The sequence below is a fragment of the Ranitomeya imitator genome, chromosome 5, assembly GCF_032444005.1.
Source record: "Ranitomeya imitator isolate aRanImi1 chromosome 5, aRanImi1.pri, whole genome shotgun sequence".
Lineage (NCBI taxonomy): Eukaryota > Metazoa > Chordata > Amphibia > Anura > Dendrobatidae > Ranitomeya > Ranitomeya imitator.
Window position 1 is genome coordinate 383865995 of NC_091286.1, and position 18081 is coordinate 383884075.

Consider the following 18081-nt stretch of genomic DNA (forward strand, 5'->3'; position numbering starts at 1 on the left):
CTGTTACATTTTAATTGCGGGAAAACCCATATTTTAAATGTCGGACAAAATAGGAATAATAATGGTTGCTATTATTTATTATTATTACTATTATTATTATTATTTACTCATTCATCTTTAACACCAAGAGTAAAATAAATAAAAAGAATGGAAATGTATTTTACCTGTAAGTGCCATACAAAACTTTCTCACAGTCAACTAGCAGAAACTTCTGTTCCATTTTTCCATAAAATTTTGCTCCTGATTTAGAAAAGTACTCCTGTCCTTTGACCGTCCGGACTCTCATGTTCTGTGTAAAACAATATAGCATCAATTACACTCCATTGTGTTTAGGAATCATTTCTCAATCTACCTGTCTTTGCAACTTGAGAAGAAAAGTTAATTGGAAACTCAGTACATCTTTTCCCTAAGCAGTTTCCTAAATTTGTAACTGACATATGTGAATATTTTATAGCATTTTTTATAGATTTTCTCTTATAATAATTTATTAATCAAGCCCAAGAATCTAAGCACTCTGAACATGTTCTGTATTAAATCGCATATATAAAAACCATTGGCTTCGCAAAATAAGTAGGTAAGTATTGGAGTTCTCACTTAAGGGTTTTCGTGACCGGGCAATTTTCTCTTTCTAATTTTTTTCATTTTATTTTCTACCTCCCTTTCTCCCAAGAGCCATAACTTTTTATTTTTATGTCCACATAGCCACATTTTATCATGTAAACTCTGGAATGCAGGAAAAACATTCAAGGTGCCTTCAATCCGTACAATTCCACAATTTATTTATTTTTTTCTTTACTATGTTCCTCGTACAGTAAAATTCACCTGGCAATATCATTCTACAGGTCAATGTGATGGTGCAGATACCAAACATGTATAGTTTTTTATTCATTTTTAATTTCAATTTGTAAAAAAAAATGTTACTTTTGTCACCATTTTCCGACACCCATAGCGTTTTCGGTTTTTGAAATATGGGGCTGTGTAAGTACTTATGTTTTACTCCCTGAGCATATGTTTGGAATAATAATATTTTGTTCTAGTTATGACATTTTGATAGCCTCTTATTGCAATGTTAAGGACAGAAAAACTTAATTTTAGCATTTCGATTTTTTTCTCATGACGCTATGTACCGATCGGAATATTTTATTTTATATTTGATTGATTGGACTTGCACGAATGCAGCAGAACCAAATATGTGTAATTTTAAAAAATATATATTTTAATAGGGCAAAATGGGGTGATTTGAACTTTTGTTTGTTATTTTTTCAGATTTTTAACCCCTTTACACCCGAAGGTGGTTTGCACTTAATAACTATGCTAATTTTTACAATTTTGACCTGTCACTTTATGAGGTAATCACTCTGGAAAACTTTAACAAATCCCGATGATTCTGAGAATGTTTTTTCATGGCATATTATACTTCATGATAGTGGTAAAATTTCTTTGGTATGACTTCCTTTTTTAGTGAAAAAAAAATGGAAATTTGGCGAAAATTTGGAAATGTTTTTAATTTTCCAAAATTGAACTTTCATGCCCTTAAATCACAGAGATATGTCACACAAAATAGTTAATAAGTATCATTTCCCACAAGTCTACTTTACATCACCACAATTTTGGAACCAACATTTTTTTGTGCTAGGAATTATATGGGTTAAAAGTTGACCAGCAATTTTTCATATTTCCACCAAAATTTACAAAATCATTATTTTAGGGATTACAGCGATACTAGATTTATATGGGGTTTTTATGCTTGGCTGCTGTCACACACTAAAAGATGCTTTTCATTGCAAAAAATAGTTTTCATATCACCATATTTTGAGAGCTCTAATTTTTCCATATTTTGACCAACAGAGTCATATGAGGGCTTGTTTTTTTGTGGGACGAATTGACATTTTTATTTGTACCATTTTCGGGCTCATGATATATTTTTTCTCACTTTCTATTCTGATTTTTGGGAGGCAGAATGAACAAAAACCAAGCAATTCAGGAATTTTTTTGAGGGGGGATAAGCCGTTATGTGCATGGTAAAACTGATAAGGCAGTTTTATTCTTTTGGTCAGTCCGATTACAGCGATACCTCATTTATATAATATTTTATGCTTCGATGCTTCTACACAAGAAAAACTATGGCGGCCTGTATTTTTGCAAAGCAAGATGATGTTTTCAGCGGTACCATGTTTTTATTTTTATCCATCTTTGTGATCGTGTTTTATTCTATTTTTTGCCAGTATGATGATAAATAATTTTTGTGTGCCTTGTTTTTTATCTTTTTTTCTTATGGTGTTCACTAAAGGAGTTAACTAGTGGTACAGTTTGATAGATCGGCTATTTGCAGATGCAGCGACACCAAACATGTACTTTTATTGTTTATATTTTTTTCATACAATTTTTTTTATAGATACAATATCTTTTTATTTTTTATTATTATTTTTGATTTTTATATATTTTTACAATTATTAAATTTTTTTTAACTTTTTTTTACTTTTTTACTTGTTTTTTGCAGGCTGATTGCTTGTATAGTATGGGGATGCATCATCATCACCATATTATGCAAACTGTCAGCTCTGCACTGACAGAGGAAGTTGCTGATCATGTATTGAACATGATCGAGCAACTTTCCTAGCTCTGGTGACCCTGATGTTATAACCACATTGGGTCACCATGGCAAACTTTGGGACCCCACGTCACGCGGCGATGTCTCTGAACCAGAGGCATTGGGGCTGTCATCCCTCTGCCGACTCTCGGTATGCTGAGATTGCATTTGATTGCGGTATTTAAGGGGTTAAAGTGCCAGGAGCGGTGGGTAACTGCTCCTGGAACTTAGTGCTGGGTGTCAGCTGTCAGAATCAGCTGACACCCGGCGGTGATCGCGATGACATAATAATCCGTCCCTGGTCAAATAGGCCCAGGGCACAGGGATGGATTATTACATCAGATGTCAAAAAGGGGTTAAAAACATTGTTTTCTCACTATTTACTGTATGAACTAGTTAGTCCTCTTAGGGAACATGAAGCTGCGATTGTCTGATCGATTTTACTAGTGAATCACAATCTCCTATGAATGCTACTTAACCCCTTCATGACTGGAGGTATTTTTGTTTTTGCATTTTCATTTTTTGCTCCTCTTCTTTACAGAGACATAAATCTTTTATTTTTTGGTCAATGTGGCCATGTGACGGCTTGCTTTTTTGCGGGACAAATTGTACTTTTGAACGACACCATTGGTTTTAACACATTGTGTACTGGAAAATGGGAAAAAAATTCAAAGTGCGGTGAAATTGCAAAAAAAGTGCAATTCCACAATTATGTTTTGTGTTGCTTTTTTACTACGTTCACTAAATGCTAAAACTGACCTACCATTACGATTCTCCAGTTCATTTTGAGTTCATAGACATAAAACATGTATAGGTTGTTTTTTATTATGTGGTAAAGAAAAATGTTAAAATTTGTTAAGGAAAAAAAATTGTGCCATTTTTTGATACCTGTAGCATCCCCATTTTTTGTGATCTTGAGTTGACATTTCTAACTATACCATTGTGGTGTAGATACAATCTTTTGATCGCATGTTATTGCATTTTAATGCAATACTGTGGCGACCAAAAAAATCGTAATTCTGGCATTTTGACTTTTCTTCTCATTATGCCGTTCAGCAATTGGGTTAATTCTTTTTTATATTCATAAATTTGGCAATTCTGAATACAGTGACACCAAATATGTGTATGTTTGATTTTTTTATTATTGTTTTATTTTGAATGGGGCAAAAGGAGGGTGATTTGAACTTTTATGCTATTTTCATTTTTTTTACATTTTTTAACACTTTTTTAACTTTTGGCATGCTTCAATAGTCTCCATGGGAGACTAGAAGCTACCATAACCCGATCACCTCTGCTACATAAAGGGGATGATCAGATCGCTTGTATGTAGTAGAATTTCTGACTTGCTATGAGCGCCACAGGGTTGTGATCATTGCAATCCAGCCGTAACAACCATAGAGGTCTGCTGGAGACCTCTGGTTGTCCTGCCAACCCATCAGCGACCCGTGATCATGTGACACAGTCTCTGATGGGCGGGATTTCTGACACGCTTGCCAGAAGCTCGTGTTAAATACCGCTGTCAGAGTTTGACAGCGGCAATTAATGGCTTAGCAGCTGTGGGAGGATCATGATTACAGCTGTTATCAGCACATGTCAGCTGTTCAAAACAGCTGACATGCACCGGAAAAGATGTGGGCTCACCACCGGAGCTCACCTCAAAGGGAGGATGTCTGACATTGGCGTATTGTTACGCTCAATGTCAGAAAGGGATTAAATGCTGGGTTTCGCAGGCGGATGGTCATGACAAGGAGACCCCCGACTGTCATGGCAACCCATCAGCACCCCACTTTCACGTCACTGGTGCGCTGAAGAGCAGGAGGCATAATGTGCCAACCTGGTAGTGTGGGTTAAATTCTGCTGTCAGATTGATGGAGACATTTAACCTGTCAACAGCCTCTGTGGTTAGTGTCACATGATGGCTGATTAAATCAGTAATTATCTGCCAGGAAAAATGCAGGCTAGGTTTTCGAGTCCGCATCAAAGTTAGGTCCACGACATATGACCTTACAATGTCCTAACATGATTTAGTAAAACTAATTCTGCATATATTAGTGGCAAATTGAATCTAAGAACTTAGGGTTTATTTACTAAAATATGCTTCTTGTCTATTTTTTAATAAATAGACCAGTTGTGACTTGTATTGTTCAAGATTATTGTACTTGTTTTATTATGTATACCCCTCCTCACATGTAAAGCGCCATGGAATAAATGGCGCTATAATAATAAATAATAATAATAATAATAATAATATGTGCTCAGTAATTTTAGATACACTTAAAAAAGGATCTTTTTATAGTTTCTAGTTTTAGATAAAATAAAGGGTTTTCTTGGACAAAGCTACCTTTTTGGACACATGCAGTTATAGGCAATTTAAACAAAGAGTAATTGAGTTTTGGTCCAGGAGGATTTAGCAATCCTGTAAAAAATGAAATAAAAATAACACTAGTAGGAATCTACATAAACTGTAAACGGAAGAGATTAAGGATTCACATTTATTTTCAATGAATTGTTCATCATAAGAAAGTAAAACAATCAGTATAAAGATATTTGTATTTTTCATATCCTATTTTACCATATAACTAGTATATTTAATACTACCTTACCTTTAAACCTTTAATACTGTATTTACCATTGAAATAACAATCCCTAAAGCTCGATAGGATTGAGTTGAATTTTTAAAACATGTGTAGTACACATCCCTGTGGGGGATGCATACTGCATATGTAGAAATTGTGATATATTGCTAATAATTCAGTCTCTTCTATTTCAGAGAAGCCACCAGGAATTTAATTCTGTCAGAATATCAGCATACTTTGGACAGGTTTATTATGGTCTATAATAACGATCTCCAACTTGTAGCATTACAGCCGTTGTGAAACCTAGAGCTTCCGGCATGACATAACTGATGCTGCCTGGGCATGCAGGAAGATGTAGGTTTTGTAATAGCTAGAGTCACAGGCTGCAGTGAACAAGTCTATAGTCTGCATACTGCACATAAATCAATTCTTTTGCCTGTTTGGGTTACTTTTCAGGCAAAGTATGCCTGGCAATAATTTCTTAGCAGAATAGTATTGTTTTATTTACAATTTTAATTAATTGAGTTAAATAATTGTTGTATATATATATATATATATATATATATATATATATATATATACTAGATGGTGGCCCGATTCAAATGCATCGGGTATTCTAGAATATGCATGTCCACATAGTATATTGCACAGCCCACGTAGTATATTGCCCAGCCACGTAGTATATTGCCCAGCCACGTAGTATATTTCCCAGTGACGTACTATATTGCCCAGCTATGTAGCATATTGCTCAGTGACGTAGTATATTGCCCAGCCACATAGTATATTGCCCAGCCACATAGTATATTGCTCAGTCACGTAGTATATTGCCCAGTCACGTAGTATATTGCCCAGCCAAGTAGTATATTGCCCAGCCACGTAGTATATTGCCCAGCCACATAGTATATTGCTCAGTCACGTAGTATATTGCCCAGTCACGTAGTATATTGCCCAGCCACGTAGTATATTTCCCAGCCACATAGTATATTGCCCAGCCACGTAGTATATTGCACAGCAACGTAGTATACAGCACAGAGTCACGTAGTATACAGCACAGACACGTAATATACTGCCCAGTCACGTAGTATATTGGCCAGTCACGTAGTATATTGCCCAGCCACGTAGTATATTGCCCAGCCACATATGTAACAGGTTAAAAAGACTTAAAATAAAAAATAAACATATACTCACCTTCTGAGGGCCCCTTGTAGTCCTGTCGCCTGTGTGTGGTGCACGTGGCAGCTTCCGGTCCCTGGGTTGGTATGGGCGCAGAACCTGTGATGAAGTCACGGTCACATGACTGTGACATCATGGCAGGTCCTTCTCGCATAGCATCCTTGGCATCGGAACCTGCCACTTGCACTGCCGAGAACAGGCCATGACGTTGGAGGGTGAGAATAACATTTTTTTATTATTATTATTATTACTTGTAACATTAGATATTTTTACTATTGATGCTGCATACGCAGCATCAATAGTAAAAAGTTGGTCACACAGGGTTAATAGCTGCGTAACCGGAGTGCGCTACACCGCGGTCCATTAACGCTGCATTAACCCTGTGTGAGAGCTGACTGGAGGGGAGTATGGAGTGGGCACTGACTGCGGGGAAGAAGGAGCGACCATTTTGCCAGTGGACTGTGCCCGCCGCTGATTGGTCGTGGCAATGGTTGTGGGCGTTTTGCCACGGCCAATCAGCGACTTGGATTTCCATGACAGACAGAGGCCACGACCAATGAATATACGTGACAGACAGACAGAAGGACAGACAGAAAGACGGAAGTGACCCTTAGACAATTATATAGTAGATATTTAATATATCAAGAAGGTTCTTATTCATAGATAAGACACTCATATATTCCAATCTTCCAACTTCAAGCTATTATGAAGCTTATGGATGAAAAACCAAGAGATTAATTATCACCTCAGGCAGCAATTTTCTTTGTCCTTAAGGGTCAGCAACTTTTGATTTCATAATCTTGGAGCACAAACAGGGAACATGGGGATATTACTTACTCAGCAATAGGTTGAATCTTGTAGCAAAGTATTAGTGCTTGTGGACTTTGACCAGATGATAGTATAGTAGTTTGACGGTAATCCACAGCAAAAATTTCAGAGTAGCCCAGACAGAATACACAAGTGGCATCAAGAAGATTGTAGAAGAACCAATTATCTTAGCCTATTATGTCCTACTAGACTCTAAATTTCATAGCATCCATCTCCATTCTGCTCAGATGTATATATGTTGGCATCATAACCAACTTCATCAGTGGGGTGTAAGTCATTAAAGTCCAAAGAAAAGAAAATAATGTAAAAATGTGCAGCATTAAAAACATTAAAATAAATCATGGTATCAAAAAGCAGGTTCTCTGTAAAATGGGTTGTCAATTACTGAACAATCTCATGTTAATCATCTCAGGACTAGAATTAAAATACAAGCAATGTATACTCACCCGATGCAGTGGTGCCATTCCAGCGAAGTAGGTGTTGCTGTTTCCAGAGTGATGTGAGTTGTGCTATGTGCAGGCTATCGCCAATGGGCTGCTGTTCCAAGGAGGTTACTAAACACTTTATATATTTTAATTTGGGTCCTAAATTGATTAAACTGGGGTTGTTCAATAGTGGACAGCCTCTTTGATAATAACTAAACATTGGTGATATAACCTGACTATGACATCGGTAACAAAGGTTTGAGTGAAGTTCTAAGTCTTAGACCCTCACACAAACCTTTGTCACGGTTGATAGAATCAGTTTATGTCAGCAGTAAATAGTTATTAATAATGGAGCACCTGCTTTTGATACTCTGATTTATGTTTTTGATAATTTAACATTGCCCTATTTTCCTTTGAAGGTTTTGCTATGTAAGAAGTAGCAGAATTTAGTATTTCTCTATTAACTACTTTGGAATTTTTGTGTGGATTACCTCTGGACTAATCTACCACTGTTTGGTCAAGCTCCTAACCCCATGAGCGCTGGTTACTCTGCTACAATCTACTATATAATTATCTAAGGGTCACTTCCGTCTGTTTGTCTGTCTGTCTGTCACGGAAATTTTTCACTCTTTGTTTCATTACAGCCATTTGGCAAATTCAAAAAAGTTCATTTTTTTCACATTAATGTGCACTTTGTACCCCATCTTGACTGAAAAAAACATAAACGTAGAAACATTTGCAAATTTAATAAAAAAGAAAAACAAATATCAAATGGTCATAAGTATTCAGACCCTTTGCTGAAACACTAATCTTTAAGTCACATGCTATCCATTTCCTTGTGGTCCTGGTTGAGATGGTTCTACTCCTTCATTGGAGGCCAGCTGTGTTTAATTAAACTGATAGGACTTGATTTGGAAAGGCACACACTTGTATTTATTACGAAAAAAAAACCTATAGTCTGAAATGGGGCCCACAATCAGAGATTCAATGCAATTTACAGCATATTTTGTTATGTCAACTACAGGTTGTGTTTCAATAGTAATAACATGTAGCTTACATGAAAATTCTGAAATCTAAAACTATACTGTCATACTGTAGAACACACGACTTTATATTTCAAAAGCACAAAAACATCTCAGGAGAATTTGACAAGGTTACACCACAATATTTAGACTCCAATTACTGTCACGATTTGTGCAGAGTTATGTGGATGTTCGTAAAAGACCTTTTATGTTTTATGCACTGTGCAGACTAATTCTCCTGCTTGCCTAAATTATGCATAAAAAGGAGATGTTTGCTAAATTAATTGCAAATCATGAATTGCCAAACTTTGTCAAAGTAACCAATATAATCAATCAGGCTGCATTCACATTTTGGTTTCCATGTGTTCCATATGGAACAAGTGGAATTCTTGTGTGAAATGGATCTGTTGCATTTCTGATGGAAACAGAGGGATTTCATTGATTATTAACAGGTCCATCTTGGGTCCAGTTTGTTCTGTTTTAGAAATATAAAAGTGAAGCATGTAGAATTTTGTCTCTGACTCTATTTAATGATTCTTTACATGCTACATTAAATGTAACTTTTCCAGTAGACATTTTACGCTATTCTTAAATAAAAACTAAGAAAAGTGACAATATCCAAATTATTTAAATAGGTGCTAATACCGAGACTCACATTAAACATTTGACTTGTTCTATCCAATCATATCTTAAAGGCATTGTTCTAACTGGACAACCCCTTCTCAAAATGATGCCATGCCAATCATTAAGTTATAGATGCAGGTCATAAAAATGTGAGACGAACAGGTTCCCACCTTCCCTTGGTTGTGTGCTGGCTCTCCCTTTCTTCTCTGTTCTCATTGTTATATTAGCACTTCTAAAGTCAGTTGTTGAACTCTGCGGTTTTGCCAAAGTAGATGGTATGAGCTGTGTATACTGGTGATGCACACTGTCAATGTCATGTCACCTTCGCAGGCAAGACACTGAAGCTAAAGCAGCAGAATTTGGTTTGTTATGTTATGTGTAGAGATGAGCGAGTATGCTCGTTAATCGGGTTTTCCGGGCATGGTCAGGTGTTCTCTGAGTATTTTGGTATTTTGAGCGTGTTCGGAGATTTAGTTTGTGTCAACCCAGCTTCATGATTTGCGGCTGTTAGACAGGCTGAATACATGTGGGAATTCCCTAACAAACAGGCAATTCCCACATGTATTCATGCTGTCTAGCAGCCGCAAATCATGCAGCTGTGGCGACACAAACTAAATCTCCGAAATACTCAGAGACTACACGAGCATACTCAGGAGAACCGGAGTAACGAGCATACTCGCTTATCACTAGTTATTTACATAAAAGCATTTGGGGGCCACTTTTTTTTAATTCAATCTTAAATTAAAAAAACCTTTAAGATTGCAAAAAATGTAAAATATTAGATATTGGGCAGGCATAAAGGCAAAGAGTGCATAACAATACTATTTTTTATATTGCATGCAAATTTCTTATTATCTGATGTTATGTTTTTTTGTGAATAGAAAAGCAAGAAACAAGCTGTATAGAGACATCCCAGAAAGAGTACCCGTATGTAAAGCCAATCAAACTGAAATCTGTGCATTATTTTCTCTTCCAAGCTGGAGATTTGTGAAATAATAATTGCCTGCATTCTTCAAAAACACATTCATTTTCATGTACTCTTTTAATTGAATGGGATCAAAAAGGATCTGTTTTGTTTTTTTGTTTGCTTCTTGTTTTTTTTTTCAGAAAATCTAATCACAAAATACAGAAGACAAGGAAAAAGCTAAAATAGAACCTACTGACAAGTTCTCGTTACTCTATCATAAAAATAACAAATGGAAAAAGCAATTCCCATAGGAACTAGGCATCATACTGGGAATGACCTTCACAATTTGAATTAATAAACTGGTCAATATCCTTGTTGTCTATATGTTTTCCTGGTAAATTGACATTTTACTTTATTTATTATATGGTAGTGAAAACATAATAAGAACATTTTAACAATTTTGTTGCTGTTCCAGACTAAAAAAAAGCCACCAAAATTGCTTTTATGAATAACCTAGGTAAATTAAATGTAAAACATAGCTAAATTATATCTGAATTTTCAAGTGACTTTTCAAAAAAAAATGCAGTTTTTGTATGTACAAAAGGAATAACACTATTTCTAGCCATTATAAGACTTGTATCATGTATTTTTCACCATTTTTCTTCTCCATGTTTTTTTTAAATGTTGTCCCTGAGCCGGTGGGAGAAGACTAGTTGCTTTGATGTCTCCCATATTCAGTAGAGCACACAGACATGAGGGATTGCATTTCTTCTGTGTCTATGTAGCACATGTGTAGAGGCAATATGGAAGGCATAGTACTGAGCAGTAAAAGTGTAAAACAAGAACTCTGATGAGATAAAACATAAGAGAGCAGGTCAGGTTTGTGACTTTCTTTAATTTTGCTCCTCTACGTCTTCCCTTCATGGACTACCTTAGAATAAATTGTTGTAATTTGACAACCCAGTGAATTGGTAGCCTGTTTGTTGTGAATTCTGCTCTTGGGTTCCCTCCAGTGGTTGTTGGTGGGAATGCAGTTGTCTCTGACTCGCAGTCCTGGCCAGGTGTATCGGATGATTACAATTCTGACTGGGATATTTAGGTGTGCAGGATCCTTTAGCCCTTGCCAGTTGTCAATGTTCTATTGGAAGTATTGGTTCTATGCCTGGCCTCTCCTGCCTGCTGCCATTTCAGCAAAAGATAAGTGTCTGCTTCATTTTCTTAGGCACACAGGTTGTGTGTCTATTTTCTGTGCTGTTCATAGTTTCTATTTTGTTCCAGCTTAGACTGTCCTGTTGTTTTCTCAGTCTGGTTGGATTCGCTGGAGTCGCAGATATACTCTCCACATCTTTAGTTAGGTGGTGGAGTTTTTGTATTTTTCTGCTGTGGATATTTTGTAGTTTTTGTGCTGACCGCTTAGTATCCTGTACTATACTTTCCTATCTAGGTAGAAGTGGCCTCCTTTGCTAATCCTGTTTTCCGCCTGCGTGTGTCTTTTCCTCTCCTACTCACCGTCATTATTTGTGGTGGCTGCCTATCCTTTGGGGGTCTACTCTGAGGCAAGTCAGTTTTCCTATTTTCCATCTTTAGGGATATTTAGTCCTCCGGCTGTGTCGAGGTGTCTAGGTCTGGTTAGGTACACCCCACGGCTACTTCTAGTGTCTGTGATAAGATCAGGGTTTGCGGTCTGTATAGTTACCACTACTCCAGCGAAGGGTTTTTTTCATGCTGTTCCAAGGCCGCCTGAACATAACACCTGTTATGTTTTGACCAAGACAGATTTTAGCTGTTTTTCAGAATGAATGATACACCAAGGAGGTGAGGGTGAGAAAAAATGAGGCTCATAAGTAGAGAAAGAAGAATGTTTTCCTGAAAAGGTTATTCATTTTTCTTATGTTTGCTTTGTAGTGTTGAGCATTCCGATACTGCAAGTATCAGAATTCCAATACCGAGTTCCGATATTTTTGTGATATCGGAAATCGGAATCAGTGTGCGGTGCGTATGGTTCCCAGGGTCTGGAGGAGAGGAAAACTCTCCTTCAGGCCCTGGGGTCTATATTAATGTAAAAAAAAAAAAATATGGCTATACTCACCCCTCGGACGAACCCTGGCTGTCACTGCTGCAAGCGTCCGCCTCCATTCCTGAGAATGTAGTGAGTGCAGGACCTTCGATGACGTCGCGGTCGGGTGAGCGGTCATGTGAGTGGTCAGGTGACAGGTCACCTGACTGCGACGTCATCGAAGGTCCTTCACTCTCTGCATTCTCAGGAACGGAGGCGGACGCTTGCAGTGGTGACAGCCAGGGTTCGTCCGAGGGGTGAGTATAGCCATATTTTTTTATTTTTATTCTTTATTTTTTACATTAATATGGATCCCAGGGCCTGAAGGAGAGTTTCCTCTCCTTCAGACCCTGGGAACCATCCAGGATACATTCCGATATTTGTGTCCCATTGACTTGCATTGGTATCGGGTATCGGTATCGGCGAGATCCGATATTTTGCCGGTATCGGCCGATACCATCCTATACCGATACTTTCAAATATCGGAAGGTATCGCTCAACACTATTGCTTTGGCTATCAATTTCTGAAAACTTTGCTGACTCTACGGTAACAATCCAATTTAGCATTCATTACTTTAGTCTAAACAAAATCCCCATACGAAGATCATTTAGATCCTTCCAGGTGACTTTTTTTTAAAATTTTTGCACCACTTCAATAAAAAAGAACCTATACATATCTGGTATCTGCGAACTCATAATAACCTGAAGAATCATATTGCCAGGTCAGTTTTAGCATTTAGTGAACATGGTAAATAACAAACCCTTCAATTGTGATATTGAACTTTTTTTTCCAATTTCATTTCACTTATCATTTTTTTTTTCCTTTTTTTCCAGTGCACAATATGGTAAAACTTATGGTGTCATTAAAAAAAACAACTCATCCTGCAAAAAAAAACCTCACGTGGCCATATAAAAAAGTTATGGGGAAGAAGGGGAGCAAAAACGTAAAAGGTCGTGAAGGAGTTGAAAAAATGCTTATACTCACCTTACCCCTCACCACTTTGCTCTTCACTGTAACCCATCAGGACCTTTTGACATTATCTTATCACAACTGTGGGCTTGGACTTTTGTTTAGGCATGGGACATTTCTGTGCAAGGTCACGGCACACATCATTACATCATGACATTGAGACTTTACACAAGCTTCGAGAAACTCCAGAGCATAATAAGAGACATTAAATTTGCTGGGAAAAAGTTCTCTGTGAGTCAAGTTTCTGAGGGAAATACGTGCGAACATGAAAATTCAAAGTTGGTACTATATGCTCATCTCTAGACATTGCTGATTATATATACCTCCTGACATATTTTTTGGGAGTGTTGTGGTATCACCTGCTGGTTCATCACTTTTGAATTTTTTTTATTTGATTTGATGAACTAATTTAAAAAAGTTTTAATTTTTATTATATTTTAGTTCTTTGTGCACATTCTTTTCTATAGGTTTCCATCTATTTATTGTATTAAGCCTTCTATATATTTTGGCATGTAGTACTTTTTTTTAGGACTGCTTAGATTTATTGTTATTTGAGAATACTGAAAAAGGCAAATATTTATAAGTTAGAAGTAAGAAAAATAAAGTAAACATAGAAACACTGTGTGCTAGTACGTATCTGTTTATATAGCCCAAGTTCGAATTCAGTTACTTTAAATTCATTCAACATGTCACGTCTGCCTTAAAACAAAATGAAAGTTTGAATGTTATAAATAAACATCCAGAGAATAAAGATGAAATGAAGTGGCACTCACCCGATCTTGCTGAATGAAAAGTGTCCTTTATTCAGAGTGCATACTCACAGACATCTAAAGGAGAGGCGGCTTGGTAGAAGGAAAGGTGCGAGGGGAGGCAAGAGGACGACGGCCGTTTCGCGCCTGCGCGCTTCAACGGGTCCAGGACCCGTTGAAGCGCGCAGGCGCGAAACGGCCGTCGTCCTCTTGCCTCCCCTCGCACCTTTCCTTCTACCAAGCCGCCTCTCCTTTAGATGTCTGTGAGTATGCACTCTGAATAAAGGACACTTTTCATTCAGCAAGATCGGGTGAGTGCCACTTCATTTCATCTTTATTCTCTGGATCTTCATTGCTTTTTTGTTGAGCACCACCCGCCTGCTATTGATTACTGCGCGCCGCAGTGGTTCTGAATTGAGTCTCTATTTTTCCAGCGCTGTTTAAAGTTCATTTAGGCGAACTCCACGTTACATCATAGTTGTGGAGGAAAACACTTGGTGCCATTCTATCTTCATTGTTATAAATAAACATTTTTCATTGGTTCAAAACTTTGAACAACCTGAAGATTAAATAATGGAAACAGAGTTTTCCTACAATAATCATCCTAATTATTTAAAGAGTGAAATATATTCATCGTTGTCTGATTTTTATTTAAATGTTTAAAAGGCAGCTCATAGGACTGTAAATAGACAAAGTGGCTTTTGGGCCAGACATAAGACAATGTATAATTTATGGAGTCTGAATGTGGGTCATATAATGAAAAGGTGGACCAAAACAACTTTTTAAAAAAAAATTAGTAAAAAAAACATCAAGAAGTAAATTATAGTTGATATTATTTACCTTATGTACATTACAAATGAAATAAACAATAATTATTTATATGTGAGCTCATGAATTTGAAGACTCTCGCAGAATTGCCTCAAGCAAGTCAGAAAAAATTAGTTCGTTATTAAGTTTTATTCAGCCAATTAGCTGTACACGCTTTAATTTATTGTATATTTTATCATATGGAAGTATATAAATACATGTTTGTTTATTCTATGCTTATATTAAACACATATGTTTCTTGACTTGAAATTGGATTTTGTCCGAGATGTCATGAGATACACGGATGGAATTATCACAGAAATGTTTTTTTTCTGGCAGTAGATAGAAAAAAGGGTAATATAATGAACCAAAATTTCTACATAACGAGACATAGAATAAAATTCACTTGCTTTATCTGGAATTGACCAAACTGCGGTATTATTTTTAGATAGGCAGAAAGACAGCTAGTGGTAGCCATTTTTCTTATCCAGAAATGCTCACAAAAAGGTTGCAAAATACAAAAAGTCCTTATACTCACATCCCTCCTCACTTTTCTTGTTAATGCACTGCCTCTTGCACTCAAAACCCTTCTTACATGCTAGGCCAGGATTTCAATTTCTTATGAAGCCTGTGATAGTTCTGCACATGTGAATGTAAGGTCACGGTGCACTTCTTGACGTCATGACTTTTTGCATAGAACCTTCCTGGAATCTATCTGAGCTTGAAGTCTAGCGCCAGAGGCTGAGATCGGAAGATGTGACAAGGACATGACAGGTGACGGTGAGGAGTGGAGGGGCCAGAGAGGTGAGCACTAAGCTTAGTATAAGGATTTTAATTATTTTTTAAATCCTGCATTTATTATGCTCTCGGGTCTGGAAAAACCCCAGAAAAAAAAGGATATTACATTTGAGAAGAATAACTGCTCCGCAAATCAAATTACAGGCAAATTCATATTTTGCCTAATTTGCTCATCTCTAATTGATCGATAAATGCTTTAGTATATTGCTTACCCTTAGTCTTTGAACTTGGAAACTCTGTTTCTCTGCCATTGTCAAAAAATGTGGAAAGTTCACATCATCAAGAAGTAGATAGACAGGAATTCCTCTTGTTGAGGCTTCCACGAGTTCTTTGAATATATCAATATCGGTAAACATGTCCATTACGATGGCAATCACCTGTAGAATAAAATAAGATCATGTTAGTCTAATATCACAGGTCAGCTTGTTCACAATCTCATCACCCACTGGTGTTTATTAGCACTGCTATGTACAGAGTTGCATGTTAGCATTATATTAAGCAAGTTACCTTAGTTTAAATATAGAATTAAAACAAAACTAAAAAAAGACCCACAGTTTTACTGGTTCCAGAGTTGTGGACCTAATTTATTGAATCTTCCATGCTTCATGTACTTTTTTAAACTGACAGTGGAAAACTGAACTTAATACATTTATAATCTCACATCCTTCCTTTTACTTCCTTACCCTGTTGCTGGTATCTGTGAACTCAATCTAAAATCTAGACTGCAATTACCTTTCATCCATAGAGACATATTGATAAATGACCAATTAAGACTACTTTCACACTAGCGTCGTACGACGCACGTCGCTATGCATCATTTTGCAGAAAAAACGCATCCTGTAAAGTTGTCTGCAGGATGCGTTTTTTCGCCATAGGCTTGTATTAGCGACACATTGTGACGCATTGCCACACGTCGCAACCGTCGAGCAACGGTTGCAACGGTTGTGGCGGACCGTCGGCACCAAAAAACGTTGCATGTAACTTTTTTAGTGCGTTGTGTCCACCATTTTCGACCGTGCATGCGCGGCCGGAACTCCGCCCCCTCCTCCCCGGAGCTCACAATGGGGCAGCGGATGCATTGTAAAACTGCATCCGCTGCCCCCGTTGTGCTACGCTTTCACAGCATGCATCGGTACGTCACCACGACGCATTGCGTCGTGCGTCGTACGACGCTAGTGTGAAAGTAGCCTTATTCAGTGACTGTAGCAGACTTTGAAGTGTAATCGATATTTCATAAGTTTTTAGCATTTTATTCCCTCCTCTCCTTTATTTTTCTGTTTCTTTATTTCTTCTTTTAAATCCAGCATACAGTTCCAGAGAATACGGTTTCAGCATATTTCTATCTATGTCTATATTGCACGGTATTTACAAAGGGAGCCTGCTTCACAGTGTAATAATGAAGTGCAGCCCATAAACAAGATCCCAGAGAATCCTGCTAAATTTTCCCCCTTTTAAAAACCATACAAATTAACACAAAATAACTCGTAGCGTCTCCATTTTTTGTGATCGGGTCTTGGTGAGGGCTTATTTTTTGTATGCCGAGCTGACATTTTTATTGATACAATTTTGGTGTCAATACAATCTTTTGATTGCCCGTTGTTGCATTTTAATCCAATGTTGTGGCGACCAAAAAAACCTGTAATTTGGGAGTTTTGATTTTTTTCTCATTATGCCATTTACCAAACTGACTAATTATTTTTAGATATTGATTGATTGGGCGATACAAAATATGTATTTTTTTTAATTGTGTTATTTTGAATGGGGCGAATGAGAGGTGATTTAAACTTTTATATATTTTTTCATTTTTTTAACATTTTACTAGCTTCAATAGTCTCCATGGGAAGCTAGGAGCTGCGATCTTCTGATCACTTGTAATGCACACAGCTGGGCTTCAGACCTGCTCTGTGTAGCAGAAATGCTCAACTGCTGTGAGGGCCAGCTACTGAGCGGCGGTCATAATTATCAGGTAATGGCAAACACAGGGGTCTCCTGCAGGCTGTCATGCCAACCCATTGGCGGTGAAGTGACACAGGTGCCCATGAACACCTTATGATGTTTCTTTTGATTTGTTTTTTTTCTGTTGTATTTTGCCCTTTTAATGAGACAATAAATGTAAGGTCTATGTCATCTATATTCACTGAACAATTAATTCATGTAATCTTAAGCAGTTTGACTATCATGTCAAGTCAGTAGACTACTCAATGGAACCCTCAAAATGCTTGCATTCATGATAACTATCTTAGAAGTAATGAGCACCTACAAAAGTTCATGTTTTCTAAAATCTACCTTTACAAAATCTGGTTTAAAGAAGTTGTACAAGACTCTAATGTTGTTGGCCTATTCGTAGTATAGGTCATCAATATGTGATGGGTCCTCGGCCAACCAGTTATTCCCAGTGTCAGTGGTGGATGGAACAGCTCAGTTATGGAACTACACAGCACAGCTTTGTCAATGGGACAGTGGCTACACCTGGGCACTGCACATCCACCTCCTATTGATTGGAATAGGTAGTGAATGTGCAGTACCTGACTGCAGCCACTATACAGTCCGCTGTGC

General features: G+C 37.3%; 1 protein-coding gene across 1 annotated transcript in view; it reads right to left on the bottom strand.

Annotated features, from left to right (window-relative positions):
- The window catches only part of FAM83B (family with sequence similarity 83 member B), a 215959-nt gene that overhangs the window by 49306 nt on the left and 148572 nt on the right, over positions 1-18081 (bottom strand). The window contains exons 3-4 of the mRNA XM_069726761.1: positions 15738-15902; positions 165-289 (exon numbers count right to left, since the gene is read on the bottom strand). Of these exons, the coding sequence (XP_069582862.1) occupies positions 165-289; positions 15738-15902 (290 nt within the window). The remainder of the gene's footprint in view (positions 1-164; positions 290-15737; positions 15903-18081) is intronic.